This window comes from Sycon ciliatum, chromosome 1, assembly GCF_964019385.1.
Source record: "Sycon ciliatum chromosome 1, ocSycCili1.1, whole genome shotgun sequence".
NCBI lineage: Eukaryota > Metazoa > Porifera > Calcarea > Leucosolenida > Sycettidae > Sycon > Sycon ciliatum.
The window spans coordinates 81297896-81310799 of record NC_088643.1 but is presented as its reverse complement, the minus strand read 5'-3'; the positions used below and the strand labels follow the sequence as shown (position 1 = coordinate 81310799).

General features: G+C 46.5%; 1 protein-coding gene across 1 annotated transcript; it reads left to right on the top strand.

Moving 5' to 3' along the window:
• Positions 1-1052: 1052 nt before the first annotated feature.
• Positions 1053-12664, top strand: LOC135805818 (protein unc-50 homolog). The gene is made up of 7 exons (XM_065319929.1): positions 1053-1521; positions 2612-2637; positions 3032-3097; positions 5078-5198; positions 6878-7014; positions 8019-8117; positions 12101-12664. Exons 1-7 carry the CDS (start codon positions 1346-1348, stop codon positions 12238-12240), a joined length of 765 nt encoding a protein of 254 aa, XP_065176001.1. The 5' UTR covers positions 1053-1345; the 3' UTR covers positions 12241-12664.
• Positions 12665-12904: the final 240 nt, after the last annotated feature.

Below are 12904 nucleotides of genomic sequence, written 5' to 3'. Positions count from 1 at the left end.
CACACTGCTTATTACCGATATTGCATATACCAGAGCCTTCACTGGGTTGCCGTTAATGCAGTCGGCTCCTGGGAGGAATACCCTGACATCTCTTGATTTTTTGCATTGCACATTTTGTCCTCATCCATTTATTGGATTGTGGCGAGCCACGGCCCCCAAGTGGAATCACCAAGTCCACTCAGCCATAGGGCCAGAGTCTGGGGAGGTCAGGGGCATTGGCCGTTGGGCGGTTCATAAATAGACATTTCCAAGGTTCCTTTTTAGAGGGGATCAACATGATCAAGGGTCTGGGTCAAGACATAACTTATTTTGCTTTGTGATGCCGCTATGATTTCAGCCGCAAATGCAACCATGTTCTGTGAGTCCCCTGCCCCATCCATGCCTACATCTTGCGTTAAAAGAAAGAAAAAATGTAACTGATTGCAGTAGTGTTGGTTCATGGGTTGAAAGCATGTCATTGTAAAAAGAAGAAGAAAGATTACGCGGTGCACGGGTAATGATATCAAGACAAGAGTAGACTACATACCACACACGCTTCTTGTAGATCCACATGATGTACAACCACGCACACTGATCCAACACTCCAATGCCAACAACTGATTACTGTACACAATCGTCAGTAGGGTATCTTTCTGTGTCTGTGAGCAGGGAGTCCACTGCCTGTCTGTGAGCAGGGAGTCCACTGCCAGTCCACTGCCTGTCTGTGAGCAGGGAGTCCACTGCCAGTCCACTGCCTGTTTGTGAGTGCGAGCAAGTACATGAACAAACTAAACTCTTGGTGCGAGCAGCATGCAAACAGCAAACAAACTGCATTGTTCACTTTGCTTTTTATTACAAACTTTCGAAGTCACACACCAAATGATTTAATTGGGAAGGACATAGGTAAACCCAAGAGTTCATGGGGGTTATGAACTCTTGGTAAACCGGATAGTCATTTAGACTCATTCATTACTCTTCTTCTACTAGTCCCACGATGACGTAGCCCTGACGTAGTTACGCAAAGCGTTCAACGTTGAACAAAACAAACAAAAATTGACGAAATTCTGCATGACTGTATTACTACTAGTATTATGCGAGTGTTATGCATACTCCTTCGTCAGAAAGAATTAGACACAGACATTTCTAAACTTGCTAGAGCGTCCCTACACCCGATGCTGCTTTTTCTCTTCATGTGATGTTCTCTTGTTGAGTTGTGAGCACGTTCAGTTTTGTGGACGATCAACATTAGTCCCCGCGCTGATATCCAGTGGTATCTTCGTCATCGACATCGAGTGATTTGTTTGAATTGAGGTCTTCAATACGATATCCGACATACTAGTATCTAGCAGTGTTGTAAAACGGGAAGATGTTGCCGGTGTCATCACCTACCTCTGCGAATGGCCGGCTCAGCAGAAAGGATTCGGGGATGTCATCCAGCAAACAGACCTGGAAATTCCTCAGACGCCTGTACAAGTTCAAACACATGGATTTCGAATTTGCTGCTTGGCAGATGCTCTACTTGTTTATTGCTCCGCGAAAAGTGTGAGTTACATGAGTGTGTCTATTGAACAACACAATAGTGCGTATCTTGAGTAAAAAGTTCCCTTCTTTAATTAAAATAGCGCCTGGGCCCTGTGCAACTCCCTCCAGCCTGGATACGTGCGCTTGATGTTCCTGCCGAGTGACCTTAGACCTGTCTCTAGCCTAGGACTTGCCACCTGCTCCCTTGCACCGTACCTCCCGGCACGGTCCCGTGTTTCCCGGTTCTGTGTGTTCACCGTGTGTGCCGCCGGTACTTGGACTCGGGGGGGGGGGGGGGGGGGGCAGACCAGAAACACAATCCAGTGCAGTACTTACTATGAGTGGCCCGTAGTACATGTACCGGTAGCCAACTGTGTTAGTCTGTGATGAACACTGAGAGTTCCCGGGATTCTTCGCGACGCGTTCCTGTAACGTAGAGCGGAACATCACTTTTAGCTGAGTCAATCATCCACGCCACAAAACTGGGCTCTGTACTGCATTTGAAAAAGAAAGGGAAACATCAAGCAATATTTCAGCCCTGGGCTGTCATGAGGATTGGAAACAAACAGCGAGGTGAACCTGGTACTAGTACCAGTACATGTATATACATACGGATACTATGCCAGGCCAGAAGACTACACTGATGGTACATGTAGGAAAAACACGGTGCACTTGCAAATTACAATCTGCACGAAGTTCAAAGAACTGTTGGCAATTGAGTTGGCTGCAGTGGAGTTTGCGCGCCCTGAAAACAGTTTTAAGAGATGCTCAGGTATTATCTATTCAAATATTCTTCAGTTTGAGGAAGTTCAAAAGGGAGAAAGTACAGTACTGGCAACTGAAATCCGACCCCTGACCCCCTGAGCGGTGCTTTCACATTCTAGCGGTCTCTATTTCGTAGTGTTACTAGCCTGTGTTGGGTCTTTGCGATGTCAGCGCACTGCTCAGGGGCTCAGGGGGTCGGATTTCGGTTTCCAGCACTGTAGTACTGCTATTAGTTTAGTTTGTCGAACAAAATCCAACAAAAATCCAACAAGACTACTTTCAAACGCGCAGTTTTCACCATGTAGTTCATAGCGTTTGTTCATCTTTACTGTCCCTGTATCTCCAGGTACAAGAACTTCCACTACCACAGTCGTAAGTTCCATTTTCCTGTCCCATTGCCTTCTGCTTTTAGGGTATGATAGTTGGCGCTACTATAGTGCTTTCAATGGAATTTGCACTGTTAATAATTTGGATTTTAACTGTTTCTTCCCAAATGATTGTAGCCGCATGACCGTATTTGGTGGCAGTGTATGATTTCATTGATTTGTGAGCAAGATGAAGTGAGTCGCTACAGTGGATTCTTTTACATACTAAGGTGTGTTCATGAGAGTGCTTTCCATCCATGACTCTTTGAGGGTGAGTTTCATGGACCAGAACTGTACGTTATAGTGAAATTTATTTACATTTACTCATCTTTTCTGTTTCCATTGCCGTTCTTATCCCACCAAGTTGTAACGTCTGTATTCTTACCTCTCGTGTCATGCAGAGACAAAGCACCAGTGGGCTCGCGATGACCCTGCTTTCTTGGTTCTTGGAGCAGCATGTGTATTAGGTACAGTAGTAGTGTGCTATGTTTCTGCATACCGTAGAAGTACAAATTTTCGTTCACGAAATCTTTCGTTAGATCACTCCTCCAGCAGGTTCGTTACATACTAGTTTTCGTTTTTGGTCGAGGTCTGTCACCCCGAACGTTCAGAAGGGGTCACTTCAGTTTGGTACACACTTTAGTTATTTCGTGCCCCCTAACGAATATAGCGAAAGTTAATTCCAAACGAAACTTTCTACGTATACAGTATCAGGGCGCGAAATAACGGTCGGACATCGGACAATTTCCGACCGTTTACGGTCAATTTCCGGATGTTTTGTACATATCCGGACAAAGTGTCCGCGCACCTTTTTGCAAAGTACAAAAAAGAAAAGGCACTTCAATCCTTTGTCTCATAGTCATTAGTGATGTCGTCTGGCAAGAGAAAGCCAAGCACCGCTGATGCGGGTCCTCCTCTTGGAAAGAAGCCCAGAGGAGTCAAGACGACCACTTGTGACAAGTGGGTCGCCGATTATGATAGGGAGCTTTCAACTTATTCTGTTTGGCTGAGCTATGAGCGCAGTCCCTCAAATCGTAGCGTTGTCGAAAATTTGAAGCGTAAGATGTGTTCCCGTTTTGTTGATAAAATTCGCAGCAGCAAGAATTTTTCTGACTCCTTCGTCGTTGGCTCAAGGAACCTGAAAACGTCAGCCTTCAAAGATCATGCTGCTTCTGAAATGCATCGTCGTGATAACATTTCGATGGTATTAATTCTACACTGAACATTGTGTGATTTGATGTGAAAGTTGCATGTCCGGACATGTCCGGCCATTTTTGCAACTGGCAGGACATTGTGTCAGAGCATATTTTAATCCTTAGCGCATGCCCTGCAGTATGATCTGTTGGAGAGGTTTCTCACGTTGCAGCAGTGTTGAACATTAGTTTGGGTATATTGATGCTCATACTGATGGCACTTGCTCTCTCTCTCTCTCTCTCTCTCTCTCTCTCTCTCTCTCTCTCTCTCTCTCTCTCTCTCTCTCTCTTTCTCACACTCTCTATCAATCAATCTATCTATCTGTCTATCTATCTACCTACAAGGAGGAAAACTTCCTTCTGCCAGCGGAGAGGGCTCGACACAATAAAGTGGTGCACTAGTACACACAAAAGGCACAATGGAGTTTTACAGAGGTGCCTGATGATTGCATTGAGCAAGAAACTCCGAGTTGCGACACCTCTGTAAAACTCCATTGTGCCTTTGGTGTATCTATCTATCTATCTACCGTATTTTTCGGAGTATAGTGCGCATCTTTGTATAACCCGCACCCCCAATCTTCATTGGGGGTGGGCACTTCAATCTTCATTGAAGTACATGCATTTCATATTCGGAGCATAGTGCGCACCTGTGACTTAGGGCCTAAAATAGCACATCTAAAGTGCGCACTATACTCCGGAAAATACGGTATCTATCTATCTATATGTCTGTCTCTTCTGGATTCACTCAATTTCTGGACAGCTAGCTGTTTCCACCTTGTAAGGTCCCATGAGCACAGCTCAGAGTGACTGGCCTAGCCGATCGTAATCAACTGTCTAGTGGGCAAAGCACTTAAAACCAGCTCAAAAGGATCGAAGTCGGAGTGCTCTAACTGTGAAAAACACAGTGAGCTTTGTGCAAAGACAGCCGCCTGGATTCACTCAGTCATATTTCATTGATACACAAGGGATGCAGACCATGTCACATTGTGCTGGAAGTGCTCAAATGCCACAGTGTAGTTTCTGCCATTATTATCTGGCAAGATGGTTAAAGGGATATTGTGCGTGTGGTAACAAAAAGTCAGATCGCTTTTATGCCCCGTACGTTATTACTCAATGTTTCATGTGCATGTTTGCACTTCAAAGTAACACATGTACAGTCATCACACAACACTTACATTCATTTTTCATTCATACATGGACTCTTCTGATGAGCCCCGGATTCGCTGTGTCTTGTGTTCTTTCTCTTATATGCAGTGTCCTGTGTGCTGTACACGATTGTGCTGAAGCTGGCATTTCACGAGTTCATTCTGCATCTGGTGTGGGTGCTTGTGTTTGATTACATCATTTTGGCATGTGCCATCGCTACTGCATTCTGGTAAGACCGCCCGGCACTCATCCGCATCCGTATTGCGTTACACTCTATATTGCTGTGAAGTAGAAGCAATGGACACCTTGAAACTCTTCACCCATGCATTTTTGGTATTCCCAACTTTTGATTGGCTCTTCCTAGTACAGTATGCTAAGGGCGTGTTTGAATTGTCTTCATCAACTGCTCAAACAAATTTTATAAAGAGATTAGTTGAAGTGTCCCGCTAGAACGGTTTCTATCATTTTAGAGTTCTTCAGTGGAATTGTCATGGCGATGATGACGTCCGATCAGATCGACCATCTCCATGTACTACATGACGTAGCTATTCCAAACTCTTCGAAATTAATCCACCTCTCCCATCGGATGAGGTTGTGGAGTTTCGAGGAGCTTCGTTTTTCTGAAGAGGCCAATAAGGCCACCTCTTCAGAAAAACGAAACTCCTCGAAAAGTCAAAGAGTGACAATTTGAACGCGCCCTAAGGCTGTGTTTACATAAGGCGTTTCAACCCGGGTCAGATTTCAACCCGCCATGTACACAAAATGAATGGCGTGTTTACATGACGCATTGCGCTTGACCCGGGTTGAAATTTCGCCCCGGGTTGATTTCAACCCTCCCCCCCCCCCCCCCCCAAGGGGAGGGTTGAAATCAACCCGGGTCAAGAAAATCGTACAAACGTACTTCTGTGCGTTTCTCGCGCCAGGTTTGAACAGCACTGCACATGCAAATAATTTCGCGCGAACGGATTCACGTAACCATACAGGACTCTAGAAGTGGACTTTTGGCGGCATATCAGTATTTGACCCGGGTCAACTGTCTTCATGTAAACGCTCACCTATTTTGTCTATCGTACAGACTTTCAACCCGGGTTAAACTCGACCCGGGTTGAAATTTCTCATGTAAACACAGCCTAAGGGTGCGTTTGGTTGGTACGATCTAGAACAGGATCGAACAGCTGGTGCACATGGAGCAGCCTCATGTCAACCAAACGGTACTCCAGAAACAGAGCACATTTTTGTGAAATATGTGCCAAACTTGGTGCATTCTTCAAAATGCGTATGGGTCACCATGGTCACTTTGTACGGTACAACGAATCCAACCCCAAAGCGTATGCACGTGATCATTTGGGACCAAAATCGATGTTCCCGCCAGGTTTCACTGTGAAAAAGTGAAACTGCTCGGTCTGCTCCGGCTCGAGGCCGGAGCAAGCAGAACATGTTCTGGCCGACCCAGAACAGGTGCAGTCCCAACCAAACGCGCTGCTCTGGTGAATCCTGTTCTAGTTCGCACCAACCAAACACGCCCTAAGTATCTGCTACTCTAGAAATCAAGTGTTGACTCTGGCTCTGTATTGTTTGTTGCCTTGGAATTATTTTTAGTTGTACTGGCATGGCAGTACGTGTGTACATGTAGCCGTTGCGTGGACTGATTTGTGTACATGTAGCCGTTGCGTGGACTGATTTGTGTACGGCATGGCATAGACCAGCATCCTGCAGGGAGACTAGACTGAGCGCCGACATGTGCGACCAAGCTAACAATACCGTCTGCTTATCATCTGTAGCATATCTGATACCTACATCTTGAGTTTTCCTGTAGTGCTTGTGTATTGCTCTGTTCTGACGACGCCGTGACGTTCCGTGCTCATGCCTGTGTTCTACCCTTTTGGCGTTTCACTTTATTGCGGCCAGGTTTTGTGTGAACAAGTTTATGAGACGGCCCGAGAGTGATGCAACGGTGGAGTGGAGATACTCGTTTGACGTCCACCTCAATGCTTTCCTGCCTTTCCTAGTCATTCTTCACATCGTTCAAGTTCTGTTGATGCATGGTAAGTGCGTCTCTAGAGTTGCGTTTTAATTGGCTGTGTGACTTTTCGCCTTGTCCCTGCCTAGCACTAGTGCAGGAGTGACGCGATGCATAGCGCTACACCACATAGCATTTGTTTGCAACAAAGTAACTATCTCAGTGTGGAAACTCATCACTCCTACTGTGGACTGCATTGATTCATCCTGGGTGGACTTGTCAAGTTAGTATTAGCGGGGGGGGGGGGGGGTATGTAGCTGGTCTACCGGTCTTGATGTAAGGAGGTCTATAAAATGCTCGAGTTCGAATAAGCTCTGTAGTTTTGCTTTCTTCTTGATCTAAATTAGGACCTTCGTCCAGCATCATTGTCAGATCCAATTCATTTTTCTCATGCCTTGTACAGTCATGTAGTTGTGTTGGATCATTAATAGAGAGGTTGCGCACAACGAAAATTCGTAGCGTCGTAACGAAAAATTGTAACGAAAAAAGCTAACGAATATTCGTAAAATGTGAGGTTGCGCACAACGTGTGAACTTTTTCGTAGTGGATCGACGCGGCGGCCGGGCGGGTGCGAAGAGTCAAGACAGGGAGTTGTTAAATATCAGCATTTTAGTACTCCAAGTGATGAACAATATTTTCGTAGATCTGCTCTGTTTCGGACGCGTTTGGACGGATCTTCGTAGCAACTTTCGTTACTCGAACCCTGACGGTCAAAATCTTACGAAGTTTCGTTGTGCGCAACCTTTCTAATTATAGGATTTTGTTTGGTATTCTTCCTTTCTTTCCCCACCATGGCTGCCTAAAGCCAACTCCTACTCTGCATTGGTGATATCTTTAGCCACTGCTAGATCCATGTGTTCACCTGTATGTGCATTGACTGTGTACCCTGTCTATGATTGTACTTGTATGTACACGTATGTGTGTGTGTGTGTGTGTGTGTGTGTGTGTGTGTGTGTGTGTGTGTGTGTGTGTGTGTGTGTGTGTGTGTGTGTATGTGTGTGTTTGTGTGCCTTGTGCCCACATGCACAGCTGGTCTTGAGCAGTTTGGATTTGTTCGGCTGCTGAGCAACGCGTTGTGGCTGGTTGCCTTTGGCTACTATTTCTACATCACATTCTTGGGATACTTCTGTAAGTAGCATATGTTTGCTATTTGGGAGGTTTCGCTCTACGTAATAGGCTGTCAAAGTGCCCACGTCACGCTGCCTGAACACTCGTAGTTACATGTAGTAACAAGGCCAAGTGGTGACAAACAAAAATCGCGTCACCTGCACTTGTCGTGTTTCCAATGGTCACGGCATCACTTTGACTGGGGCGCGCTGGTGCAAGATCGCGACTTAAAATTTTGTTTTACTTCAAGAAGTTTCTCTTTCGCTCTCAAGCCATCGTGCAGTGTTTTCCTGCTGAGTGTTCACCAGCACCTGAGATATAGGAGTTCTGATTTTCGCTTGCCGCTGGACAAGGAAACGAGCCCAGAGTTGGTTGGTCTCAGAACTAAAAGAAATCAGCGTTCGCTGCGATAGAAATAACAGAGACACCCATCATTGCTTCTTGGCCGGCGACTACATGTAAAGCCGAACGACAGTACAGGCACAGCAGCGGCCAAGCAAAAAAATCAGCTATGGCTTCTTCTTCTCTACAAAGCGAAAACTACAAACTCGGCGACATTTTATTTGAAATAAAATAATAGTCTCGCTCGCGCGCTCCTCAGTCAAAATGATGCTGTAGCAGACCTTCGTGTAAGAAAAATCCAGGAGAGTGAACAATCGCTCTCCTCTCAAGGAGAGTGGTGGGAGAGCAGTCCCCTCCCCCCCCCCCCCCCCCCCAAAATATCGCTCTCCTTATCTGTCCAAGGCGAGCACAATACAAATTACAATCTGGGTTTTTCCAACGTGTTCAATTGTTGCTATACCTCAATCGGATTCAAATTACAACATCTGCTTTGACTCAATCAATTCCATCAAAACCATCAATTGATATTGATCACAGACAATGACATACCATTTTGCAATTGCAGCAAACAGCTGCTGAGCATGATGGATGCATGATGGATTATCAATTAATGGGGTGTCGTTATTGTATGCTATGAGTATGTACATATGTTCAAGTCACTGACTGCGTATTAGAATCCTGGAGCTGCTCAATCACAATCAGAACTGGAAGGCGTGTCCGTAGTGCTGCCCAAGTGGTGAACGACGATAACGTCCGAGTCTTCTAATTCCTGATCACTGGAATCCTCGGAGTCCTCCGCGATTTGGAATCGTGTTAAGACGTCAGAGTCCACCTCGCTGGCTCCATCTGACTCGCTGTCACTCTCGGCTGATGAGCTGCTGGAAGCTGCATGGAAGCGCTTGGCTGCCGGTTCCAAAGCTGCTGAGGCACTGACGGAATGAAGCGTCAGCCGCCGTCTCTTCTGGAGGTACTCCGTGAGGGCGCTCTCAATGATCGCAGACTTCTCAGCTTCAGTCCACACTGCGTCATTGGCCCGGATCAGGAGTAGATCAGACATGGTGTCGTGGCTCAATGACAGGCGCCGGTCAGTGAGCATTGCCGTCAGGTAGCTGAAGGTTGACTCCACTGTGCCATTGCTGACGCCAACAGCAATTATTACCTCGGCCAGCAGGCAGACATTGGGAAACTCCTTCCTGCGGTATTGCAGGAGGCGTTCCCAAAGCTCGACGGCAGACGTCACGGAGGCATAGTAAGACTTGACAAAATGCTTGACACTCCGCCACTCTGTCTTTAGCTTCGTACCGTCGAACCGGTGCACTGCCAGAGTCATGGCAAAATGCTTTGCCAGAACCTCCATCTGCTGTAACTCATTGCTGCTATTTGTCTGCCAATTTGCCGGATTGGCCCAATGCATGGCTTTGAAGACAGGCAGGGAGAATGAGTCGAAGCGTTTCTGCAGGGCTTCTCCCGACTCGTGGACAGTAGTGCGCTTCAGCGCCTCCACATCCATGGCCTCAATCCCAAAGTGGTCGCTAATGGGCAGGACAAGACGAGCACTCTAACTGAAAGCGAACTAAACAGATCGCGGACCGGGAGTAGACTGGCTGGCAAAAAAAACAATCCTGCGCCCACGTTCGGTCTAAAACTACTAAAACCAGCAGTCAGTCAGAGAGTAGATCTACTCGAGTAGAGTGCATGCCGCGCCGCCAAGAGTACATGAAACCCATGCACTCTTGATGCCGTGCACGCGTGCACCATGGTGCACTCGAGATCAAAGATCCTACCCCCGCGCGCGGTCTAAAACTAGTAAAAGCAGCGGTCAGTCAGATAGTGCATGCCGCGCCGTCAAGAGTACATGAAACCCATGCACTCTTGATGCCGTGCACTCGAGATCAAGGACTGTGGATGAACTGACGACCTGACGACCAGCTACCGTACAAATCTACGGACAAGGTCGAAATTCTCAAGGCGCGCGACGAAAAGTGCGCCCAAAATAAAATAAGGAGAGCGAAGGCGCGCGAGAGCGATCGCTCTCCTTTTACCAGATGGTCTGCTGTAGCTGTGTTCACTGCATGCTGCTGCCACTGGAAGCAAGACACGTGCAGGTGACGCGACTTTTGTTTGTCATCACTTGGCCAAGTAACTACGCGTTGTCAAGAAGCTGTGACGTCAGACGTCAGTGCCTTTAAAGCCATGGCCTTATATTCGAAACACCGCTGCTTTCCTAGATATTTTAGATGCAAAATAAGTTAATAACTCACCCACTACGCCATGCCATAAAAGTCAATGTCCACAGAAAAATTTCTATCTAAATCCACTTGTTCACCATTCCTGCTGGGCTGTAAGTTTGGTGGCATAGTACTTATTCCTTCATTTTTACAAAACATACTTCAGCATGCCTTGTTGCTTTGGAGACGCGTTGGCTGCATGCGCCCACCGCGTGCACCACGAACCGAAACCGTGTTTTCCATTTTGTTTTCCACGGGGTGTGTACCTTGTGTTTCACGCGGCTTGACCGTTGCCATGGATAAATCCGGAAAATGCAAAAAATATTTTAAAAAGTCCTACGGAGGACCGAACGTAGGAAAGAGCTTTCCTATGGAAATCCGTAGAGAGATTTACGTATCAAAGTTGCCCTCGCTCCCCGGCTCATACGACATACGGATTTTCATACGTTATTACTTAATACAGGGAAAATCGTGTAGGTCCAGGGGAGTCCTACTTATACTACTTGATCTTGATTTCGACTCCCTACTACTGGACTTCCGACTGTTTATAGGATAACGACTGGCTACTGAGTCCAACATTATTATTATTATACACTGGTATGAGCATGCTAGCTTGGCAACGGCAGGGATGTGGTGATGCACCGCATTTTGCTGAAAACAAACTTTTTATATCATGATATGAGGAATGTCCCAAAATGGTTGCAATTTTGCATGTAGTCTAATAAAAACATTGGAGCTACCCACAGAAAAACAAAAAAATCACGGTTCGCGTGAGACTCGGCTGGAAGCCGAGTTTTCCGCATCCATAGGAACGCCACCACCCTCTAGGATCAAGGTGCAGTTGTAGCTCCTAAGGGGCCGGTCACATTGAGAGAACAATCCTCAGATTATAAACCGGGAAATATAATTTTTTTCTACTTTTCATCACGGCCACACTGGATACGCACAATGAAAAACATCTCACCCACACGAGCTATTTTTTTGTCACCATTCGCTTCTGGCAGTCTGTCAGCCCCGATCCTGGGCCATAGCTACATCAGCACAGCCTCTAGAGTATCGCTCCACTTCATAATGTAATAAAAACAAGGAAACTCAAAGAAATCCAGTGGAAGCCGCGGATGATTATAATCTTCGGCGGGAAAGCGAGGCCTCGAGCTGATTTTCATCGCGTGGATTAAATCTCTCAAATCTCCCGCACAGCGGCAAATATCCATGGTAACCACGAATTTTTTTCAAAATTTCCCTCAGCGGTGGGAGGTGAGTAGATCAGACCCACCACAATAACTCTCTTTGGCCGTTGGAAAGGGTACCGAGGCTTGTACGAGTATTTTTCAGTGCTGGGCATTGATTGTGCTCTCTCTCTCTCTCTCTCTCTCTCTCTCTCTCTCTCTCTCTCTCTCTCCCTCGCTCTCTCCCTATTTTCTACTTCTCCAGCATTGCCATTCACACATCGGACAGTCGCGATACTCTACCCGATCGGCCTATTTGCTATTATCTTTGTTCTCTCGCTGGTCTTCGAGTGGCATTTCAGCAAGACGTTGCATGTGTTTGTCACCTATCGGGTAAGAACGTGACGGCGGCAGTGACAATGTCTCTCTGCCTGCAGTCCACTGATTGTGCAAGTACCATGCTTTCACTTGAGTATAGGCACGAAATCCCCCTCCCCTGGTCACGTGATCTTTGACTACACTCTCATTGCTATCTTTTATACACTGCTGTTTGCAGATTGTACATACTACTACTAGTACCGGTGGGCTAAACCTACTACACTGTACACAGCCTTAGGCCGTACATACTGGGATTTTATTTTACGTCTGCATGACTTTGACTCCAGCGTTTGCCTTTATCGGGATGCCATAATTATTTGATATTATCTCCTTCTCACTGACACCGATAATAACTCTACGCAATGCAACACTGTACAGTGTGCACACTGACAGTCTGCTGTTGTATCATGAAACCTATGCTGAATATTATCATTTTATTCTCTGCTCTCAACTCACGATGAGTGTGTTACCGTGGTCCAGGTTCCAGCGCCCGTGTGCATTGTTTGGTGATAAGTTTGGACACCATGTCGCGCAGTGCTGTTACCTGCTGGTGGTGGCAAGAGAACACAACCCCGACAGCATGTGCAACAACTCCTGTACTGAAGTGCTGTCGCAGCAGAAATAATTCATACGAATCCACCATGCATCCATGGCCATGGGGAAGTAATAGTTGGGGGGGGGGGGGGGGGTC

Excerpts from the sequence above, each read along its gene's own strand:
- LOC135805818 (XM_065319929.1), top strand. The coding sequence starts at position 1,346 with ATGTTGCCGGTGTCATCACCTACCTCTGCGAATGGCCGGCTCAGCAGA. Across the intron at positions 2,638-3,031 it reads GAACTTCCACTACCACAGTC|AGACAAAGCACCAGTGGGCT; the intron begins GTAAGTTCCATT and ends CGTGTCATGCAG. Across the intron at positions 3,098-5,077 it reads TGGAGCAGCATGTGTATTAG|TGTCCTGTGTGCTGTACACG; the intron begins GTACAGTAGTAG and ends TCTTATATGCAG.